The 21,789-nt window shown below is 44.9% G+C and overlaps 1 protein-coding gene and 1 long non-coding RNA gene across 11 annotated transcripts in view; one reads left to right on the forward strand and one right to left on the reverse strand.

Annotated features, from left to right (window-relative positions):
- The window catches only part of MYO1B (myosin IB), a 104,164-nt gene that overhangs the window by 714 nt on the left and 81,661 nt on the right, over nucleotides 1-21,789 (forward strand). For 3 of the 10 annotated variants that reach the window (XM_072040492.1, XM_072040496.1, XM_072040498.1), the window contains exons 1-2: nucleotides 12,257-12,384; nucleotides 21,396-21,536. In XM_072040492.1, coding sequence (XP_071896593.1) covers nucleotides 21,402-21,536 — 135 coding nt within the window. In that variant the 5' untranslated portion in view covers nucleotides 12,257-12,384; nucleotides 21,396-21,401. Of the gene's footprint in view, nucleotides 1-11,835; nucleotides 12,100-12,256; nucleotides 12,385-13,076; nucleotides 13,233-20,549; nucleotides 20,746-21,395; nucleotides 21,537-21,789 lie in introns of those variants that run through there. The other 7 variants (XM_072040500.1, XM_072040495.1, XM_072040497.1 and 4 more) reach the window with 7 other exon arrangements.
- On the reverse strand, nucleotides 535-4,381 carry LOC110353818 (uncharacterized). Its single transcript, XR_002404863.4, has 3 exons — nucleotides 4,244-4,381; nucleotides 1,610-1,782; nucleotides 535-794 (listed from the first exon to the last, which is right to left on the reverse strand). It is a non-coding gene; the product is annotated as an uncharacterized lncRNA (long non-coding RNA).

Consider the following 21,789-nt stretch of genomic DNA (forward strand, 5'->3'; position numbering starts at 1 on the left):
GCACACTTCTTTTTATTCCTCCTGTCTGCACTAGTTTGTAGGTGTGTTGCACAACCTGCACAACCTATTTTCCACAAGCTGTGTGCTTTCTCATTCCTATAAAAAGGTGATGAACTGTGGCCTCCAGAATACTGATTATTCACTCCAATGCGATAGTCACGGTAGTCATTTCTTGCAAAACATTCTGCCCTAACTTGTCTCTAAATTTTTCATTGACGTAGCTCAAATTCGTCATTCATTTTCCTCCTTAAGCAAATGAGACTCAGGAGGGAGGCATGGCAGAAGGGTAAAGCCTATTGTATAATTTGGTATTTAAGCGGCGTGCCTTTTGCATACAGTAAAAGCATCGGGGATTAATGAAAGCATTTTAATGGATTTCTATATTCACGAATCATAGCAGAACCATGAGATCACTAGAAATAGCCTGATACCAGATTTTCAGACTGTGTACTGGTACTCTGTATTATCAAGTGTAGTTTTTCTATGTATGTGAAAAATTACCTGGTCAACATGAAAGAAAAAGAAAGAAATCAATTAAAGATGAATGGTGGTGGTATTTTCCTGTTACATTTCTATAAGATACATGATAAGGCTGTTCAAATTCATTTTGACAAATAGAGAATTAATCTCATAAATTTTAATCATAAAACCAATCCTTGCTTCCCAAACTAATGTCTCTTATTCTTTTGCTGAAAAACTGGATCTGCTGTGGAAGGTCATTTTACATTGTGCTTGCTCACTGGATTTGCATTTGTTCCCAGTTTAATATTAGTGATAGAAGAAGCAGTGCTTTCCTATAAATACATTTAAAAAAAAAAAAAAAAGGAAGATAATTATCTGTTTATTCAAAATTAAAGTAAGAAGACAAGTCAAACCTGCCTGTGACAGGTAGGAAATGCTGTAGCCTGTGGAACAATTAGTCTGTGTAACTCCTAGAAACCAGACTGCTCAGTACATTGAAATTGTGTTTTAAAGTAATCACTGGAAGCACGCAGCAGAGGACAGCCTTGCCCGTGAGCAGCTTTTGGTGCCTCTGGATTTTGTGGCTGGCAGAGCAGAGCTCAGTCTGCAGCCAGAACTTGGATGTGATTCAGTGAAGCAATTTAGAATATCCTGGATCTGAAGTAAGTTAATACCCCCATTCATTCTTTTAACAACCTTAACATATTGACCTGGCCTGTGACCCCACCCCCCAGATTTCTTTCAGGAGAGGATGTAGGAAGCTTCTACCATTGATCTTGAGGAGTACAGAAACAATATGATAGGCTGGATAAAGTTCTTGTATCCTATATCTTATATACCTTACCCACAGTCTTATCCACCTGGACCTTCACAGGGTGATAGTAAACCTGCTGTGGTCTGAGTTACCCTAACTTTGCCTCCAAGTTAGCAATGCCTAAACCTTGCAAGTCTGTGATTCCTCTAACTTCCCTGCCACAAGTTCACTACAGCATTTTGAGGACAGCACTATTTGCTAATTCAGAACATACGACTAGAAAGCTGTTACTCAATATTGCTAACAAATATGAATTCATAGATGAAATGTCACTGTATGGATAGTTGCCATTCACAAAGAAAGTAGAACCAGTGGTTATAGCTCATAGCTCACCCTCTTCCTTCCCATGATCTCCCTTTACTTCATTCTGGCATTGGCAATGGGCCTTAATCCATCTGAGTTTCACACTGTTCGGTGAAGGTCGTCTGTATGGCTGGAGAGACTCTTAAGGAGTATTTAATACAGATGGAAATCAGACGTGGTGCTCCATCCAAGAGACAATAGCCCTGTTCAGAAGGAGTTTTAAAGTCATTATAAAATGAGGAAAGTGACTTGAAAATAGCAGAATGAACTGACATGTCCAAACTCTGTTAAAATTTGAACAAGCTGGGCAGAAACTCTTTTTCTTGTAAAGTTGTAATTGTTTCCTATAGAGGCCATATGGAGCTTGACAGGAATAGCTGAGATGACCGTAATGGTTTTGGACATGAGCTATCCTTAACCCATCATTAAATTGCTTAATGGCTTTTTTCCCCTCCATGACCAAGATAAAAAAGCTCGAGAGAAGCACACACAGTGGACGACACCAATAACGTGTTCCTGGTAAGATGTGAAGTTCACCCATCTGAGCAGCGACATCAAAAAGGTCTAACAATGTTCTGGAGAGAATGGCATGCGTTTATGCAGAGCTTGGGTGATGGCTTACAATTCTTTGCAAAGAGACTTGCAAAAGGTGCAGGGCTTGCAAAAATTAAGACCTACAGAACATGCTATTTAATGCACAGTACTGTCTCAATTTGACTGTTTTAGGGCCTAAGGGAGAATTGTCATCTAATTACTATTATGTGTAATGTTTTCAATTTTCCTGATTTAGTTTCAAAGCATAGAAATACTATTTTCCCATCTCTTGATTGCTCAAGACATTTTGATTGTTAAAATGTATTTTGTATAATTTCTTAACTTAGCCTGGCAATCCCCCCTTTGAGTGTCTGTTTTAATTATACTGAAGCAAGCTATGATTTTTCTGGCTTAAAATTTCCAAGAATGGGTGCCAGTAGCAATGTGTTTGGCTAGTGCTTCATGCTAGACCTGCCAAAGCAGAAATTCCTCGGGCTATTTGCTTCTGAGTTTTTGTTTGTTTGTTTGTTTGTTTTTTGGGGTGGGTCAGGCCTTAAAACAAGGAGCACATGATCCGGTGTTCGTTTTGATTGACTCTGAGTGGCTGACTCGTTTACGTGTCCCTTCCTCTCTGCAAAAGCAGTGCACAGAAGTTCCATAATGATGGGGGAAAAAAAGAAATCTGCTTGCTTTAGCAATGTGAAAAGAAGGGATCAGGATAAGCCTGGCAGCAAGATGTTATGGTGGTGAATAGTAAGCCTTGCAGCTAATGTTTATAGCTGCGTAGAGGATGTTTTCTTGTAATCTCATATTCTCGTCTTTATAGTTACATTATAATGAGTAACTTATTTTGTTTGCTCAGGAGATGTCTGTGTTTGGCACCCTGTGGAGCTGGAATATGTAATACTTCCTTCTTTCGGAAGAGTATGCTGAAAAAAGAGAATATCACATATTCTAGCTGTGTAAGAAGACAGTATTTGACACATCCCTTGTGCAAATAAAGGAGTTACCATAGATTACTGTGGCGTTTGAAATCAGCTATAGCTAACTGGTTGGCAAAGAAAGAAAAAAATCATGTGGAGGTGCTGCTCACGATGTCTTAACACGGGTAATGGGGGACACATGCAGATCGGTAGGATTCCTCTCTTCAGACTAAAAAAGTTTTGTTTTTTTTCTTTAAAGTAAGTGACAACTGAAACAATGTGAAGTCTAAGATCAGTGTTCAGCGTTACTCAATTTTTTATTTACTGGCAAGACAAGGCTGTATGTGTGCACGGTCTCCCTAGTTAAAATTACGAGCTGCTTGGTATTAAAATGGGAGTGTGTGTGCCCCACATCACCGGCTCTGAGGGAGGGACCGTGTCGTGAGTGAAGACCAGATCGTGCCTTCAGCTGCAGCAAGCAGCCCTCGTCACACGCGGGCAGGCCAGAAGCACAGCAGAACCGCAGGGCTGGGGGAAAACCTGGGCTCTGCAGCCACTGCCAAGCTCCCTCCTGCTGTGACCCGAGGCTCCCAGCCACGGCTCCAGCTGCTGTAGGTGCTAGCTGAAGTTGAAAAGGCCAGCTGGCAGTACTGGGGGCAGGCCGTTCCTTTTCTTCTTTCTCTTAGCTTGTGTTTCTGTGGGTTCTTTAGGAAAATATCTTTTTAGGAGAGCAGTTTCCTCTGCTGTATCATGGTCTCCTGCTAACAGGCAAGCTGTGTCCCCTAGAGGAAACCTTTGCTATTTAAGTGGTAGGTGACGTTCTTGTGTTGGATATCAGTGCAGTGGTGAATACAATCCTGTGTGAAGCAGTGACATGATCCTACTGTGCGGATCAGGAAGTTTAACTTAGATTTTTTTTCTGAAGCATCGAGACAAAAGTATTCTAGAAACTACTGAGGAAGTAGTAATTCAGCTGCAAAGGTGAAGTCCCCCACTGTCTGGTACCAATAAGGCTCCAGTCTTAGAGGGTGATTTCCAGAAAACAGATGTTTTGCTGAATACAAATTCCACCAAATTTCCCAAAAGTTTGATTTCAGTGAGAGCTGAAAAGGCTAAGAGGCTGCAGAAGCAGCTGCAACCCTTCCACACTAGCTGGAAAGGATGTAGGGTCTGAATGAATATCACTGGCAAGTAAGAGTGCACTTACCCCTGAGCTAGTTGAATATTGCTTGCAGAGGAGGGAACTTTGTTTCTGCAGGCAGCTGAATGGGTTAGTTGGTATCTCACCTTTCCTGTGCAACTTTTTCTTCAAAAACCTGAAAGATAAAACTGCAGTATTACTGAAGAAGTCAATAATACAGAAGCTGAGTGAGCCAGAGCAATAGGAAAGGAGTTTACCCTGGGGGGACGAGCAGGAAGCCCCAGTGCAACATACTGAATATTTCAACAGTGATATGTCCATGATTAATAAATTCATGAGAAGCTCTTGTGCAACGGTACATGGAGCAGACAAGTGAGTAAGCATTTGCAAACCCTTGTTGCAGTTAGTTAGTAATTACACAGGGCTATTCTCATTCCACAGGAGGTATTTTGATGCATGATCTGAGTTTCTATATATGAAAAGTGTAAAATCAAAAGGTTTTGTAAAAATCTAATGTTAGTAGAAACATCCTTCTGATTAAAAATACATAGATAACATTTTGTCTTAGATTAAATGTCTTTGTGCTTTTTTTTTTTATTGCTGCTGTAGGCTGCTGGAATAATCAAAAGCAAATAAACTAAAGAATAAAATGAGCAGATACGAGTTTACCCCATAAAAGAGGCAAAGGGTCTTATTTTTCCAATGCTTTTAAGAAGGACTTTGTTTTTGTATTTAAAACTGATATGTGATCCTTTTTTTTCTTTTTTTTCTTTTTTTTCTTTTTTTTTTTCCCATTATGGCTTTTAATTTGGAATCCTTTGCTCCGAACACAAGAACTAGCAAAACCCTAGCTAATACTAGCATTTCTGTTTGTATTTTTATTTTTGGCACAAAGATTCAGTGTTTCTTTTTATCTTTTAGATACAGAACCACCAAGGAAAAGCCTTTTGGAGTGAGAACGTGCATTTCTGTTTAACCTGAAGGTGCCACGACAATTTTCATTAGTTGCTCAGTTTGCAAAGATAGCCCAAAACTCTCAGCAAAGGTGGCTGAGGCAAAATTGCATCAAATCCCAAACATTTGGTTATCTAAAGTCCAGACCTCAGGTTCAGCCAATCCCTTTCAGGGTAAGCTCATTCCTTGCTTAGCAAATAAAGCCTAGCTGTTCAAAAGATTGAGGACATGATAAACTCAGATATTCACCCATATCGCTGCCTGGATGTTTAAACAAGACCGAGTTGTTCATTAACATTGATAGCAATTAAAAGAAACCTTTCCTTTCATCTGAGCTTGATTAAGACCTCATACATCTCAAGCTATGCTGTCAGGAGGTGAGCAGCTGCAGACTAATAGGCATTGATATCCTAGCCTCTGCCCTGAAAAAGCTGCATTTTCCTTATAATCTCTGAGGCCTTAGCGTGGCACCAGTCGCCAGTGTTTGTATGCAATGTATGAAATTCCTTGCAGTGCTCATTCATTCCTCCAAGCCTGGGTCTGCAGGAATTTCCCACATGGAGAAAGTTATCTGTTCTTTAAACAAGAAAATGTAAATTAATGTCTTTTGCAGTAAAGTCGCTGAATAAGGATCTCCTACAGACTTAGTTCTATATGTAGGCAGAGGCAGTTTCTGGAGTCAAGCCATTCATTTTTCTCCCTACAGTCAAAAGCATTCATTATAGCCTACGAGTTTTACTTCAAGTCTACCAGCTTTGTTTGAAAAAAAGAACTCAGCCTTCTGGAGACTTTCTGTCTCTTCTGGTGTGCTCTGTTGATAAAGTGACCAGCCCCAATGCTTGCACTGTGGCACCTTGGAAAATGTGTTTTCTTCCAGATGTGAAGTCCCTGCATCAAATCACAGGAACTCTCTTGACATGAGTGTTCCCAAGAGCTTGAGTAGCATGTGTGTCCTCAGGATCTGCGTTGCTGTTGGTGTTTCACATTGCTTCTTGTCCTGTTTCAACAGTTCTGCAGCCGTGCCAGCATGTTGTGACTCTGACAGCATGCTTAGCGTGATGCTCAGCCATTAAAGAGAACATTTCCCTGTACAGCATGGTGCAGGAATCCTCATCGTGCACCCTGTAGGAAAAGGTTTTCTGACGTTGTCCTTGCTGATGCAACTGATAGATCTGAGGCAATACAGCAAGTAACTTCGACTAGTCTGGGCTCTTATTCTTTTTGCAGAGGCCTAGGAAGCAAATGAGGTGGAAAGGAGGGGCAGACGCCTTTTTTCCTCATCTGCTTCTCAGTATTTCTGAATGTACAGGGGGACCAGCCTTGTGCTCTACTAAATTCAAAGGTTATGACTTCCACTGGCTCCTGGGATGGGTGATGTGCTGAAGGAAAGGTTGCTTTTTGATCTGTTTCTCTCGGGACCCCTCTCTGATTATTTTTTTTTTTTTTAAGGCAGAAACAGTAATCCATCCCTTAAGTGGATGCTGCAGAGCTCACAGATGAGTTATGCAGATGAAACTGCAGCTTTCTAGCTATTTTCTCTCTCTGAGCTGCGCTTTCTTACAGGGACTCATTACAGAAACCATAGGGTCGTGTATGGACCCTTTCTATTTGTATTTTATATTAAAGCAGTAAATCAGTTTATTTCACGTGTGCTTTTTCTGTGTGTTAACTGTTGGGTAATTTAGTCCAAAGTCAAACAAATATTTTTAGTTACTGCAGAGATAACGCATCCTACGGACTGTTTCCATTTCTATTTGTTCAGGACTGTCTAAAGCAAGTAGCCAGCCAGCTTAGCAAGTGTCTGTTCGCAACATCTCTGTTTGTGCACGTGATACGGGACCTTTGGAGCCGCTGTGTGCATGTGTGGCCCTGAAACAGCAAACCTCACCGCTCCTGCACTCTGCAGCTCCTTGCAGCTTGGCGTGGTGCTTTGGTTTACATCCTGCTCTCCTTATGCCTTTTTTTTGCATCGTGTTGGAAGTGGGCAGAAGAACTACCAGGTGCTGGGAATATAGTGAGCTTTGTTAGGTAGCTGTTCTGGATTTTACAGAGTGTCTTTCTGAAGCAGCAGAACTGGGCTGAACCAGGCTTTGAACATCAAAAATACATTTGATTATAACGTGTACATTTTGTCAGTGTAGAAATGATAATCTATACGTTACACAGAGTAATAATCACAGAGAATAGTGAAACTGTGCACTGTGAATGCTGGCAGCATTCATGTGAGTTGTGTTTTGAGAGTCTCGTGCTGACATTTAATGAAGTCCTTGGATTGAACCAGGTAGAGTAACAGCTTGAGTAAGTGCATTGATGATGAGATAATAGGGCAGTGCACAGGAAAGTTGCACTGATGTTTGCTCCGTTTCCATTTGGATAGAGTTAAAGCTTTGGCCGAGGCACCGGTTACACCACTGTAGCCCCGCTTCTTGCAGGAGAGCTGCAGCTGGCTCACAGTGCCGTAGCCGGAGCTAGATCCAAGGTCCTTGGGGTAAGAAGGCTGCAGATCGCACCTCTTACAAGCACTGCACTCACCTGTGGTGGAAGCAGAAATGTGCCACGTACATGTGTTATTAATTTGCTTCTTGTTGGCAAAAAATTGCGCTCCTAAAGAGTTCGCTATGTTGTAATAAAGTTGGAGAACAAAGAAATTGCTATTCCTCTGCACATAAAACACACTCAATCTCCAGTGAGTAGTTAACAATTGGGGAACATAGGAAGAACTCTGATGCTGGCAACGTCTGTCTGGCATGTGCAGTCACATCCATCACAGCTGGGTTACCTTCCGCCGGCTTTTCTTGCAATTAAGTTGGAAATAAAACTGTCCTTATGTGCCCGAGGTAAGCTGATCGCTTTTCTTTAGAAAGCAGGGGAAGTGGAAGGCTCTCAGACTTACAGAAATGATTAGGAGGGAACTTCCAGAAACATTTTGTTTCTGGGCTCTTTAGCCATTTATTTTTCCATGCTGCTCTTCTCCCCGTTACTTACGTGCTTTCTTTGTTGCTTTGTGTTTCTACCATGCTATGAATAGCCAGCAAGGAGTTTGACTGCATTCTTCATCAGCCTGCGCTTTTGTGTGGAGTCAAAAAGGTTTTAATACTTGCAAGGGCAGTTCCCTTTTAACCTCTTCTTTAAGAAAATCAGGTAAGGTGAGAGAATTGTACATTATTAAAGGAAACATGCCAAATAATTTCCTTATATGCAATTACCTGTATTATTATTTATAAGGTCTGTGCTAAGATTATATTAGCCTTTTATTAAAGGCCCAGGTCATCCTCTTTTATGCTTCCATTGGCTTTTATTCTTCTGTGCAACCCCTTTTCTACCACAATATTTTTTTTTTTTTTGTAAGCTTTTGTCAGCTTTCACTTTTTCAAATTCGAGTGGAAATAGCAGACCTGCTTCTAATAATGGAAAAAAATAATAGCAAAGCATAACTCCTCATTAGAAATCTGGATAAATGGATTGTAGAAATCCCACATCATTTCCTACTACCACACAGGACTGATCACTCCTAGTGTGCAGCAACTTGTTAAGCCTCAGTATGCGACGTGCGGGATTTATTAGTATAATCTGTTTGGTTTTATTCTGGAAAGAAGTTTGCATATACCTACAGTTCGCTCCCAGCACCTGTGCTGGGTAATTTTTTGTTTGCAACAGTAGTTCTGGTCTGATATCCATGATCCAAGAAAATGTTTCCCTTTTAACCAGAGTCTTGAAGGACAGACGACCACAAAAAGCGTAAAGCTGTGTTTTTGCTATGTTCATACACATGTAGGAGGGAGAATCCCCCCAGGCAGATGTTACGTGTGGCTGGAAATCTCAGCACAGTGCAACTCTGTCATTAAACCAACACCTATTGTGCTTGGGGAACCACAGCAATACATTATAAAATCAAAGAGTTCTGTGAAAAGTATGTGCAGTGGGACAAGAACATCCACAGTTATCTTGCTGCAAGTATTTTCAGGCTGTGTTCCACTGTATGCCTGGAGATTGCAGTGCAGCTGTTTTACCAGTAATGTTTGTCTTCCAGTACACAAAGAGACTCCTCTCCTTAGTGTTACGTGGTTCCAAAATGCGGATTTCTCCCCTACCACCTAATCTGAGGACTTCTGAATCTCACACAGCACTGGGTCCTTTCCCTCCCTAAGTTATGGTTTTGATTATTTGCTTCAGAGGCTCTTTGTGAAGGGATGCATGCAACTATGTCTCCAAAAAGTGTTTTTTTTTTTTGTTTGTTTGTTTTCCATCAGTAGGAAATGTAAAGTGCTACGTTGCTCATGTAAAGATCTTGTACAGTGCTAATGTAAAGATCTTCCTAGTGTTTGCAATGACCAAGGACACCTTTTTGTGAGGGTCCCAAATGTGTGCAGGAAGCACTCAGCCACTGGATAGAGCCTGGCGTGTGGTGTGAGGAGGTGGGAGCTGAGCCATGTCCACACCAGGGGGATTCTTTGCTATCACAAGACCTTTAGCATGAAGTGTACGAGCTTAGTTTGGAGACTTTGGTAGCTTGTGTCGAGGACCAAAGGGATTTCAAGCCTGATGCAGCCTGAAAAAAACGTGAGTGCTGCATCTCAGATGCTGCCCTGTGCTTAATGCTAACACACAGGGGGAGAAGTCTCCTGGGGTGACCTCGTCTCTCAGGAGGTAGGTCTGGAGCCTACTGAGGGTCCTAGAAAATCCTAGAATTTTCTCACTGAACATAGGAACAGTGACAAAGCTTGGTCTTCTGGTGAAGAGGGAGATGAAAAATGTGGTTGTCTAAGTCGTGTTGTCAGCTCCGTCAAGGATTTTCTGTATTGGGGCAGGGAAGAAGGGAATGTGACTCTTTCTCACTCAGTTTCCTCCTTTATGAATAGGAATAACTTGTTCTTACGTAGTTGGTTTCTCTCTCCATATATGAGAATTGTATACCTGAACGAGTATGAAATAATAAATCATGTCAATCAGTAACTATCCTTGGTATCTGAAATAAAGATTAGAAAAAAACAAAGATTGTTTTCCTAGGAACAAGGAAAATACGACTGTTTTTCTCATTTTATTTTCTTTTGAAAGGTAATTTTAAGTTACAAATTAAAAAATTCTACCTGAAGTACAGACCTGTTAATTATGTTATTGAATGTATTTAAATGCGTGGTTAAACCAACTCAATGTGTTTGAGAGCACGTCTACCTCCCATCCAGTTTTACTTAGCAACGTGTCAGATATTTCTGCATTTACAGTGAGGGTAACTCACTGGAGAGCCATGAACGTGGCTGAGACTGGGTCACTATGTTGCCTTGTTGCACATACAGTAGAAATTAAGTTTCACAGTAGATCTATTTTTGTTCTTTAAAGTTTCTGCTTCAGCATTTCTGTGCCTTTTCTCTGTGAGGTTGGCTAGGAAATAGCTCTAGGCATTAACTACTGCTCTTCTTATTGCCAGATATTGCTGTAGATAAAACTGAGGACTGCTGCGTGCTTGATTTGTGGTTTGTCAGTGCAAATGGGACCCAGAATCTCCACAGATGTGCCCTTGCAATCTGAGGAACAGACAGTTTTCTGGTTGGTTTTGTACCTGACTTGTTTGCCTTCTGAAACTGTAGCCCTTAAGGCTGTAATCAAGAAACTATAATCCGTCCCCCTTCAGGACAGAATTTAAAAGCATGGGAAAAAAAAAAAAAAAAAAAGAGATCTAGGCTGCTGTTGCTTTTCAGGAAAAGGTTTGTAACCTGCAGTGCGCTCAGATTTAAATGGTACAAAAATGTACCATAAATTAGAGTGAGCTGGACTGGCCACAGCTGTACCATTTTCCTTGCTTTGTGAGAGCGTTTAATCTGCTGCGGGAAGCAAAGGCTTTATTGTTAATGTGGTCTCTGTGGGGGAAGATATTTCAGATGGGTTTTTGGGTCAGAGAGGAGAAGAGAGCGAGAAGGGCAGCACTCCACATCTCCAGGCAGACCCAGTAGCAGGTGAGTGACCGGGAAGAAGTAAATCCTCAGCGTTAATGCCAGCGGGATTTTGTTTTGCCAAGAGCCATGCTCTCACCCCAGCTGAGAGCCACTTGAGAGCAGAGGGCATGTCCCGGGGGGCCGCAGGATGCTCCCCAAAGGCCAGCAGCACCAGGAGGCTGCTGTGGGACTGCTTGCTGAGGGGTGCAGCAGGGCAGTGCTCCTGAACAGGGCAGATTATCCCCGATCTCTGGTCCTGGAGGTTCCTCCTCTGTGACCAGGCACATCCTTCAGATTTGTTTTTTTGTTTTAATTTACTGCAGGCTGTGCCAGTGGTGATTGTGGTAGTCCAGCAGATGTAGCAAAAAGGACAAAAAAAAGCCCAAGTTTGCGCAGTGATAACCTTTCTATTGCACTGTCTTGCTTTAGGGAAAGAAGAAAAAGAGCTTTCAGGATCAATGTTTCTTATTAAGCCAGGACAAAGCAAAAAGTGTAAGGTGTAGCAGTGGGCTGCTGATTCACGTTTTATAAAGAGTGACAACGCTAAATTACCTCAGAGTAAGCAGGGGTAACGAGATGCCTTTCACGCAGAGCTGAAGCAAGGCGGGGATGGAGTGCTGGAAGAGGGCAATGGGGGATACTTGGGGTTCATTGCCTGGAGGACAAGGCAGCCTCCCGAGGATGTTTAATGCAGCCTGCGTTACAAATGCTGCCAAGCAGCAGCTGTTACGGACGGACAATTATTTACAGGACTCTCCGCGTCGAACAGGCTCGAAGCACACGCTGTGGCGTGTTAACCCTGCTGAGGCGCAGCGCCAGGAGCCTGTACGGGCAGCGGCGATGAGCTTTGCTCTCCTTTGGGTGAAGTGAGTGGAGAAAGTTCACAACCGAGGCAGAAATTTTCCTTTTCAACGCAACGACTGGTGATGATTTTAACTGTGTGAGGTGATGGTTTTAACTGAGGCACCTCGGTGAGACGCATGCAGTCCCTGGCGCTGCGCTGGTACAGCAGCAGCTCGCAGAAACGGGAATCCTGAGGTAACTTTCACTGATGCTTGGAGGAAAAGGGATTTAAAAAAAAAAGGGTGGAAGGAGCGGGCGAGGCCGAGGCGGCCCCGCAGCCCTCGCCCGTGCCGAGGCCGCCGGGCGGCGCTGCGAGCTCGGGGCGGCGGCGACGCCTCCTCCCCTCCCGGGCCGGGGCTGGGGCCGGGACCGGGGCTGGGGCTGGGGCCGGGCCGGGGCGGAGCCGCTCCCCGCGGCTGCTGCGGGGCCGCGACCGCCGGCGGCTGGGCGGGAGGAGCCGGGGCGCCGCTGGCTGTGGAGGTACCGGGGCTGCGGGGAGGGAGCGGGGTGTGGGGGGGGCGGCCGGGAGCCTCCGTGCGGGGCCGGGGGGCGGTAAAATGGCTGCCGGCGGGGACAGGTCCCGGGAGCAAAGCCGGGCTGGGGAAAGGGAGCTGGAGCCGGCGGGTGGCAAACACCGTGAAGTTCACAGTGCCCGTCCGTGGGGTGCTCCCGGCTCCAGAGCTGGCTTTGGGCATCAGTGCAGTGCCTCGCCGTGCTGCCTTGAGGTGTCGTGGTCGTGGCATCGCTGCTTGTGGCACTCCGTGTGCCGCGGTGATCCTGTGTTGGGTGGGCGCTGTGAAGGGGTCGGGCTCCCTGTGGGCACCTCAGGACCATCGGGTGCCCCATGCACAAGGCGAGGGCGAAAGAACTCATTAAAGCATCGTCCATCCCTTCCCATCCCATCCCATCTCTTCCCATCCCATCCATAGGGAGGAAATTAGCGAGAAACCAACAGCAGGGCATGGGAGTTTGCCTTACCTCCATGTGTTAGCCCCTTCAAACCTCGTCTGCGCTGCCTCTAGAAGGGCAGATGTGGATGGCCAGCCTGCCATCGCTTCTGGGGGAAGGGAGGATGAAGCCTGGCAAACGAGAGGAGGAAGTGGGAGAGGGAAATTGGAAACATAAGCCAAGCCATTAATTTTTCCCACTGCTGGCAATGCACTGAAGACGTCCTGCCTCGTGGAAGTGCCGTGGACTTTCTTCACATGATCCTCTGAGGTCATCCGGTTTCTCTGAGCTCTGTGGGAACAGAAATTCCTCCTGCTGGGTTCTGATCCCATCTCCCTTCGGCAGCAGTCGTAGCAGTGGCTTGGGAACCAGGGAGGAAGGTGAGGAGAGAGCGAGCAGAGCAGTTTGGGGAACAGCTTCGTGCTGGCCTGGGCCACCCTCTGCGTGCTCAGTGTGGTCGGAGCTGGGACAAACGTGAACGAACCGGCCTAAAAACCCTCTGGAGGTGTGCTCCGGGTGGTCAGTGCGGTGCCAGGCTGCCCTGTAAATCTGGCCTTCTGTTTCATTCATCCTTTTTGTTGTGCTAATGAAGAGCAAACTGAAATGTGAAGCGGCGACTTGGGTGATTGCACGCTTCAAGCTTGGGGAGTTTCCTGAGATTGATGAAATGCAAAAATAAAGGTGTTTTTTTTTTCCTTCTTCTTTCCCTAGTAGCTATACATGTAGTCTTTTAAATTCTCACAGCCTTTGTATGTTGAAATCAGAGGTATCTAAGCAGCTTCTCTTGTTTGTTGGAGGATTATTAGCAAAATTTGGGAAGGCTGCAGCAGTGATGACCAGCCCTTGAGTCTGTAACCTGATCCACAGCTTTTTCTCTTCAACTGGGAAAGGAAGTAACAGCTCCTATTACACCCTTATGTAACCTCCCCATCACATCCTCCAGAACCAGGGAAGCCAGAGCTTGATTTCTGATGTATAAACTAACATCAAGGCGCGCTTTGTCAGAAAGAAGTGGTAAAAACTAACATTAACTTTCATTTGTTTTGCAGTTCCTAGGGTGAAAAAAAAAAAAAAAAAAGAAAAAGGATTTTCTTTTGTGTTGATGGGGTACAGGGAGGAGCTGCAGCTCTTTGTTGTGTGCGGTGCCAGATCTGTTGCAGAGTGTACCAGAACCGTGCAAGTTTGTGAGTCTTTTTCCTGGTGGGTCTGAGCATCAGTCGCAAAGCATTCACCCGGTACAGCTGTGTCCCAGTTTGCTTGGAGGTTGTAAAAGCTTTGCTCTTACGCTTTGCATGGCTCCAGACTTCAGTGTCTGAACCAATTGGGGAGGCCAGGGTCTCTCCCTTTTCCTTTAGGACCTGGTCCCCATCTTGGGAGAGAGTGGGAAGAGAAGAGAAAGGTGAAGTTCTCAAAACTTTTTCCATGTGCTTTCGCACATGTACACACGCACACGTCCTGGGGACACTGGCATCTCATGCGTTTGCAGTCCCATGCCATCTCTGGTGGGCTGGGAAACGTGTGGCTTGCTCCTCAGGGACAGGCTCTTCTATGAGTAGAACTGGAATGTGCTTTATGGCATGCCTGGCTGTTTTCAGGGAGTCCTACTGGTCTTGGTGCTTTGCTCCGGGTTTGAAGAACCCTATTGTAAAACCACGCTGTTTATCTCGCTGTTTACTTATCTTGATTTTAAGTAACAGTAGGGCCTTTGGGGTTGTCTGCAGACATGGCATTTTTGACTAATGTATCATCCAAGTGCTGGGCCAGGCTGACCCAGGTTGTCTTTTTGCATGGCTCTTAGAGAAAACCAGGCAGACAGGGGTAGCACTTCGCTCTCCCAACTCCTCATTACTGGGAGATTTCCTGTATGGCATTGGCAAGCACACTCCTGTCTGTTCCTTGGTATGTTTCAGTTCTGTTTCGCCGGCAGAGAGTGAAGTTTCCAAATTGAGTTTCACAGCTGAAGACAACTGACCCAGTCCCCTTCTCCGATGCAAGCCCTAGCGGGAAAAAGCGTATAGGAAGAGGGGATGATTAAGAGGAATAAATGCTGAGTAACCCAAGGTTTGGTGGGATACTGTGGGCATTACTTGCTGTAGGCTTCTTTATTCCCCAAATACAGGCATTGAGGGAGAGGCTTGTTTTTCCCCACTGTCAGCAGAAAACAGTTTTTAAAAGTTTGTGACCACAGCCTGGTCAGCAGTGGTACAAGTTTCCTGGGCCCACAAGTATGCTCTGTATGCAAGTTCTCTTGCTTTTCTTTCCCTGCTTCTTTCTCTGTAGTTTTCCACAATTTTCATGGTATGTTCTGAAGTGCTGCCGAGGGTACTACGAATTAGGAACAGGAAAAATTAAACTGCAGGAGGTGCTCCAGTGGAAGAAGACCAGGCACGGAGCAATTGCATCCTGAAATGTTTCTGCTCTCTTATAGGAAGCTTGCATTTTCTTTGTGGACTCTGTTTTTCCCCTGTGTCTGCAGGAGAGCTGTGGTGTCTGTGTATCTGTTTAAAGGCTTAGCCTGAAGGTAACTGTTTCTCATGCACAATGCATCCTATGTAATGTCCTGACCCCGTGTTTTAATCCCGTCTCCTGACCTTGAAAAGCTGCACCTCTGGAAGGAAACGGGGAAAATGAGAAAGTGCTGTGGTCTGTATCTGGGGAAAGCAGGGGCAAAGGAAGCTGCACTTAGCCCTATGTTTGGGAGTAGTTCTGGTTACTGAGAGTCCGAAGAAGCCTCCCAGCTTTTGTGTGCCAGTGGGTCTGTGCCTTGGAGCAGCTGGCTTTTGGCATACAGGGTAAATCAGGGTAGTGCTGGGCAAGGCGAAGCTTTGGAGAAGGAAAAGGAAGTGGAAAATAATCCCAATCCCTATGGAAAATAATCCCTGTTCCTTGGAGGGAATATTCCTGGTCACGGTGAGGAAATTTTGCTGCCACAATGTACCGGGAGTCTTCTCTGGTTAACCCCGTTCAGCCACGATGGGCTCAGGTAAGAGAGGGAGCAGAAAAGGGCAGCTGTGGTGGGCCGGGGCACGGAGAAGCCACCGAGAGGAGCATCAGAAATCCTGGGTGTGCTTCATCCGAAGCGAGGACTGGGAGAAGGCCCTCTCTAAATAGTTCCCTGTGGTGTAGGAAAGGAAACGTTAAGGAGAGAGAAAACACCTTTGAGAGAGAAAACACGTTTACATTTCAAAACAAAGCACCAGGAGCATTGGGACGAGCAAATATTGGGTAGGGCAAATATTGCTTCCTGTTCCTGCAACGCGTGTATCCAGGTCTCTTGATCTCCTTCCCCACTGCTTGTCCGTAAAACCCCAGGGTTTTGCTGTAGAGGAAGGGATGAGCAGGAGGGGCAGTGGTGTGGCGAGCTGTAGGGTGAAAACTTGCCCTGTCCTGGCCCTTTAGCAGCCGGTCCTGGGAGCGATGGGACCCGCTGCGTCTGCTTTCCTGCAGGTCCTTCTCTTGTGCTGGGCTGCCTCGCGAAAACCCCTAACGTCCATTTGAAGCTCTGGTGTGGTAACAAGCTTCTGCCGTGTCGCACACAGCAAACAAAGACAATCCCCCAAAATAAATAAGTGCTGCCCTGCTTTTCGCGGCCCTGCTCTGCAACAGCTCTGCAAACCTAACCTTTGGATCGGGCAGCATCCCAAAAACAGGCAGAACGTTTCCAGCAGTAGGTTGAAAAGTAAGGATAGTCAGTTCAAAAGGCCATCCCCTGCTCATCCAGTACTAAAAGCGCTTTTTAAATTAATTAATTTTAAAGAATGAGGCTGTTTTCTTTGTGTTTATGTCCTGTGCTGGCAACTGAATTAGAGATGTGCTTCTACGAAGAGCACCGTCAGTTCCAAATGCAGCCTTTAGGGGAAGAAGGCAGGAGCCCTGACAACCCTTGGGTTTACATTCACGTTTTGCCCCTTGTTTTGAAAAAGATTTAAGGCAATCGTAGCAAGGTACAAACAAAAAAAGAGACTCCCTTTTCCTCCTGAATATCTTATCCTTTTCTGTGGCAGTGGACCTGGAATGATTATGAAACTGTGTGGTTAGGCAATGACTAAGAGAAGCCTAAATGCAAGAAACCACCGTGGATCCTGTTTCTGCTGAAGTCAGTGGGAATTTGACCAGAAGTTTGGACAGCAAAACGGCTTTGTTGGTGAAGACCTAACTTCCAGATGCACAGAAAACGCTAAAGGTGTTCTCGCTGTAAAGCAGAAGGAACTTAAAGGAGGAAAAAATAAATAAATAAAGGGTTTCCAGGCTCCAGAGTAGCCAGAAAAGGCTACTACACACCTATAATCTTTGTAACCCGCCAATATAATCCTAAATGCAAAGGACCTTCTGCAGAGCTAAAATGGAGCTCCGAGCATCTTCGGATTATTTTAAGGCTGTTGTTTCAGCAGGTGCTGGGGCAGGCTGCCCTAGCAGCACTGCAGGAACAAAACTGCTTTCCCAAAAGCTCGTGTGACCCCGTGAGCAAGCCAGCTCAGCCTTACTGCGGGGCTGCAGGTTGACTTGGGGGGTGGATCGGCCCCCAGGTGTAATTAGTGCTGACGGTTATTGCGGTGTGGTAGCAGAACCATCATTAGAAGTCGTTTGGAAACCTGCAGTGCTGGGAGAATGAAGTGGAAATAGCAGACAAGCCGTACCCCGCTGTCTCTAACAGCGGGAATCGCCCAAAATGCTGTTTGAGCTAGGACGCAGGCGTAGCAGAAAGCAGGCTGCAAGAAATGCAAACCCAGCAGCACTGCAGGCGCCCCGTTTCTTCCTTGGGAACTGCCCAGGCTGCAGCAGGACTTGGTTCTCATACAGGATTCTTCTGGGCAAATCTTCGGTCATCTAAACCGCAGGCACTGGAGCACAGCTCTGCAGTGATCTGGTGTTGCTAAAGAGCCTTTCCCTGGGAGCTGATGCCTAATGCAAACACCCCTGCCCTCTCCGTACAAAGGGACCCGCAGCCGTAGGTTTTCCTGGTGCAATTTACTGGAGCTGTTTGCTGTTAGCTGCTCGGGGGGTGCGGCGTGCATGCGTCCCGCTCAGTGCCTCGGGAACGTAAAGAGAAGTTGCACAAGGCTTTGAAATACCAGGCCTGGCTTGCTAGGTGCCTTGGTGCAAGTGTTATCTAATTCAAAGCCCTGAACTCCGAATTTCTCAGCCTGGCAAGTGCTGATCTGTTCGGTGGGGCTGCAGCACGGACAGAAATGAGCTCACGCCGTACTCAGACCCCGGCCAGAGGAAAAGAAAGGAAGGAGGGAGAGCCAGCAGATGCATTTTACTTCTTAGGAGAGCTTTTACTTGCAGCTCCAGCCCAGCAAACGTGACCAGTGCTGAGCACCGCGTGGCTGCAGGATGCAGGTGATGGCTGTTCCTGTTCGAGGCTGATGTGGAAAAACCTGGGCAGATCTGTAATGCTCAGCCAGAAATGTGGTATGACTTCACTTCCCCCGCAGCACAACACGCACCGAATTGTCCAAGGCTTCTGGAGGGTTTGCCTGTTCTCTGTATCCTCCTCTATTTATAGCTGTCATTAGTTCTCGTTTCAAGTTGGCTGATGATAAGACCGCTACGGCTCTGGAACAGCGTAATTTTTAATTTGTGGCCAAGAGGGAGAGGAAGGCTTCAGATTCAGCTGGCCACGAGCTCGGCATGGCACTCCCAGGCATGACAAGCAGCAGGTAGAGCCGCCCGTGTTTTAACAAAGCTGTCCGACAGAAAATAGGGCAAACTGTGAGGGATTGCTGAATAACCTTTTATTTTTTCCTTTTTTTTTAATTTCTGAGGATGGAAACGTGTTGAAAGCGCTCTCACTTCATTGAGCCAATGTCTAGATGTAAGCCCAGTGCTGGGAGGAGGAGATTGGACAAAGGACTAGAGAAAAGAGAGATGTTCTGAAATGCTGCCAGTGTTTGCTTTAGGGATAAGGAAGGTAAATTTGGAAGAAAACTCAAGTGGTAAGTGGGTGTGGGAGAGCTCAGGGAACGTTTGAGGAAGAATCTGATTTGCGGGCTCTAAGTGTTAGAGAAATTTTGCCTTTTTTCTGAGCTAATTGGTTACTATATTAAAATTTTGGACAATTGGCAGCTGTAATCTTTATACAATACTGCTGTTTTGCTTAATATCAATGACGTGGCATGTTACAGTCATAAAAGCCATGCATTAGGTAAATCAAGGGAACCCCGTGTAGGTTTTTGTTTGTTTCTGCTGAATTCCCCATTAAAAATTACAGCACAGTTCAGACAGAGCCTCCCGAAATCTCCTCCCATTCAGCAGCCTTCATGTGAAAATATTCACCATGCCCTTGTTTTAAAGGACGTAACCCATTTTGTTTCTTTCCTCTAACCTAATTTCCTGCCTGCTGGTGTCTACCCGGCACAGCTGTGGTTTTAATCATTGCCGGTCCCCGAGCCGCTGGGCGCGTGTTTTGGTCCCATCCTCCCGTAGCCCTTGCTCTTGAAAATGGTTCTTGAGGAACTTTGGTCCTCTTAGAGGATGCCAGAATACAGACGGAGGTAGGAGCTGGTTGCTTTTATCTACAGCTCTCCAAACCCTGCTGAACGTGCTCACCAGGATGGAGGTTAAATTATTTATTAAATTCAATCGAGTTGTTTAATGTGTGTTTAAACATTGTTGGCTTTTCTTAACATTTTTTTTTTCCTGCTTATTACTTCAGGTAGGCAACCAGCTTATCCCAGGAGCTTGCCAGGTTCTCCTGTGCTGTTAGCTGAACCAGAGCAGGGTTTAGGTTGGGTTTCCACCAAGGTGGTGGCAGAATATTCCTCAGGGACATACCAGTGTGTGAGGCTGATTTAATGCATCTTTTGCAAAGGCTAAGCTTTTGCAAATGATTTTGACAATTGAGCTTTAAACAAGATGGCTGGGCATATTGGCCACTTTCTATCCCCTGCGCTTGTAATATTTTCTAGCACTCAAGTGGATGGAAATTTTTACCATCGTATGATTCTAAATTATTGTGAAAAAAAGCTGCAAATAATTATTTGGCCATAAAATTTAACTTCATAAATATATAGATGAGTTAATACATGCAGACAACTTCCTGATTCGGCTTGTAGTTGTGGACGTGGTGCCTCTGTGCACCTCTCCTGCAATATGTGCCTCCGAGGTTGGGGATGCCAGAGTGTTCCTGATGGGTCTGGCAGCTCTGGGTCTTCAAATTCCCAAGCAGTGATGCATGAAGCGTGGTAGGTGGTATGTAATTTCACAATGGTAGATGAGGTATGCTATTTAGAATCGAAATTTTAGGTTGCAATTGCCCATATTAGGATTTTTATATTAGTTTTTTTTTTTCCCTTTTGGCTACAAACCCAGTATTTAATAAGTTCCATACTCGAGGAGGACTTTTTTTTTTTTTTTTTTCCAGCCTTCAGAAATGATGTGAACATGAATCGCTGTTTGGGAAGTAATTAGGTCATTGACACAAGACTGGTAGTTTAACGAATTTCTCTTAACGGGATGCAGCAATTGAAGTGATACCTCTGGGAGGATTTTGTGAATGTTTGAAATATTTTTTTTGCTGCTTCGTAGAGGTGAACTGTGAAGAACGAAAGAGCTTTTCTCTAAAAATTAGAAAACAGAGTTGTCCAATGTTTGTGTTTAAAACAAACTCTTGTTTGTGTAGCAGAGTTGACTCAGCTTGGGCTGGTTACCATAGTTCAGCACTGTTTTTGCATTTCCATGTGAATTTCTAGTAATTCCCAGGCTTGGCTCAGGTTGGGGATCCTGTTGTAGCGCTTCCCTTAGCTGCCTGGGGAGCTGTGCTGCTCTTCGTTGAGTTTGGAAAAACATCAAACACGACTTAAGGCTTGATCTAATGTCCCTCAAATGTCACTCGCCGCTCAAAAATCGAGTGGCACACAGTCACGCGGTGGCTGTGGACACCAGCAGGAGGTAAAAGGCTTCACTTGTTTAAAATTAGCTGTTGGGTGGGTAGCTGCAATGGCGAGTTAAAGCTGATTGAATGAAGTACCAACTATCACAAGACATTTTGAAAAAATACCTAAAATGTGCGATAGTGATGCAATTCGGATAAAATAGTGTGGTTTTGTCTCGGAGCAAGTTCACTTGGTTGGTTTCCATTTAAAAGTTGGTCGGATTAGAGAAATGCAGGAAAGGGGGAGAAAGAAATTCAGATGAGGTTTAGATTGCTCAATATCCTGATTTGAGGCACTACAGATGCTGATGGAGCTTTTGGTAAACTCGAGCTTGTGCGAGCACGTTGTGTTGAAGCCATTCAGAAAATCTGGATGCGGCGCCCGCTGCTCTTCGCTGCTGTTTCGTGAGATTTCATATTTAATGTATTGCGAACTGGAAGGCATTATTCCATGTCAGAGCTAAATGTCTGGGGATTGCGCAAACCGCTTGGGTAGATGGAATGACTTTTAGGATGCTCCTTAGAAAAATCAGTTTTAAAGCAGTGTCGTTTGATGGGTTTTTACTTGTGAATCCTAAGTAGTATCAGTGGCTAATGCCTGTGAAGAATTAGAATAATTTTGAGCTAACTTTGCTCTTTTTTTTTTCCTTCCTTTCTCTCTTTGCAGGAGAAAATGGCCAAGATGGAGGTCAAGACGTCACTTTTAGATGACATGATAGGGGTGGGAGATATGGTTCTTCTGGAGCCGCTTAATGAAGACTCGTTCATCAATAACCTGAAGAAGCGCTTTGATCACAGCGAAGTCTATGTGAGTATACAGCAACAGTAACTTCCTATGGGACCTGCGTTGCTATTCCTGAAATACATGTGGATCTGCAAGGATGCACATAGACTGAATACCTGAACACAGACTATTGCACTAGGGATATTTTAACTTTTCTATTTAAAAAATATATTTTTTTAATATATATATATATATATATATAAAACACCTTTTAAATCTCTTTTAAAAGCTGTAGACCTTCCCCCTTCCCGTACTACATTATTTGCATTTGATCTTT

This window comes from Anas platyrhynchos, chromosome 7 (assembly GCF_047663525.1).
Source record: "Anas platyrhynchos isolate ZD024472 breed Pekin duck chromosome 7, IASCAAS_PekinDuck_T2T, whole genome shotgun sequence".
NCBI classification, from domain to species: Eukaryota; Metazoa; Chordata; class Aves; order Anseriformes; family Anatidae; genus Anas; species Anas platyrhynchos.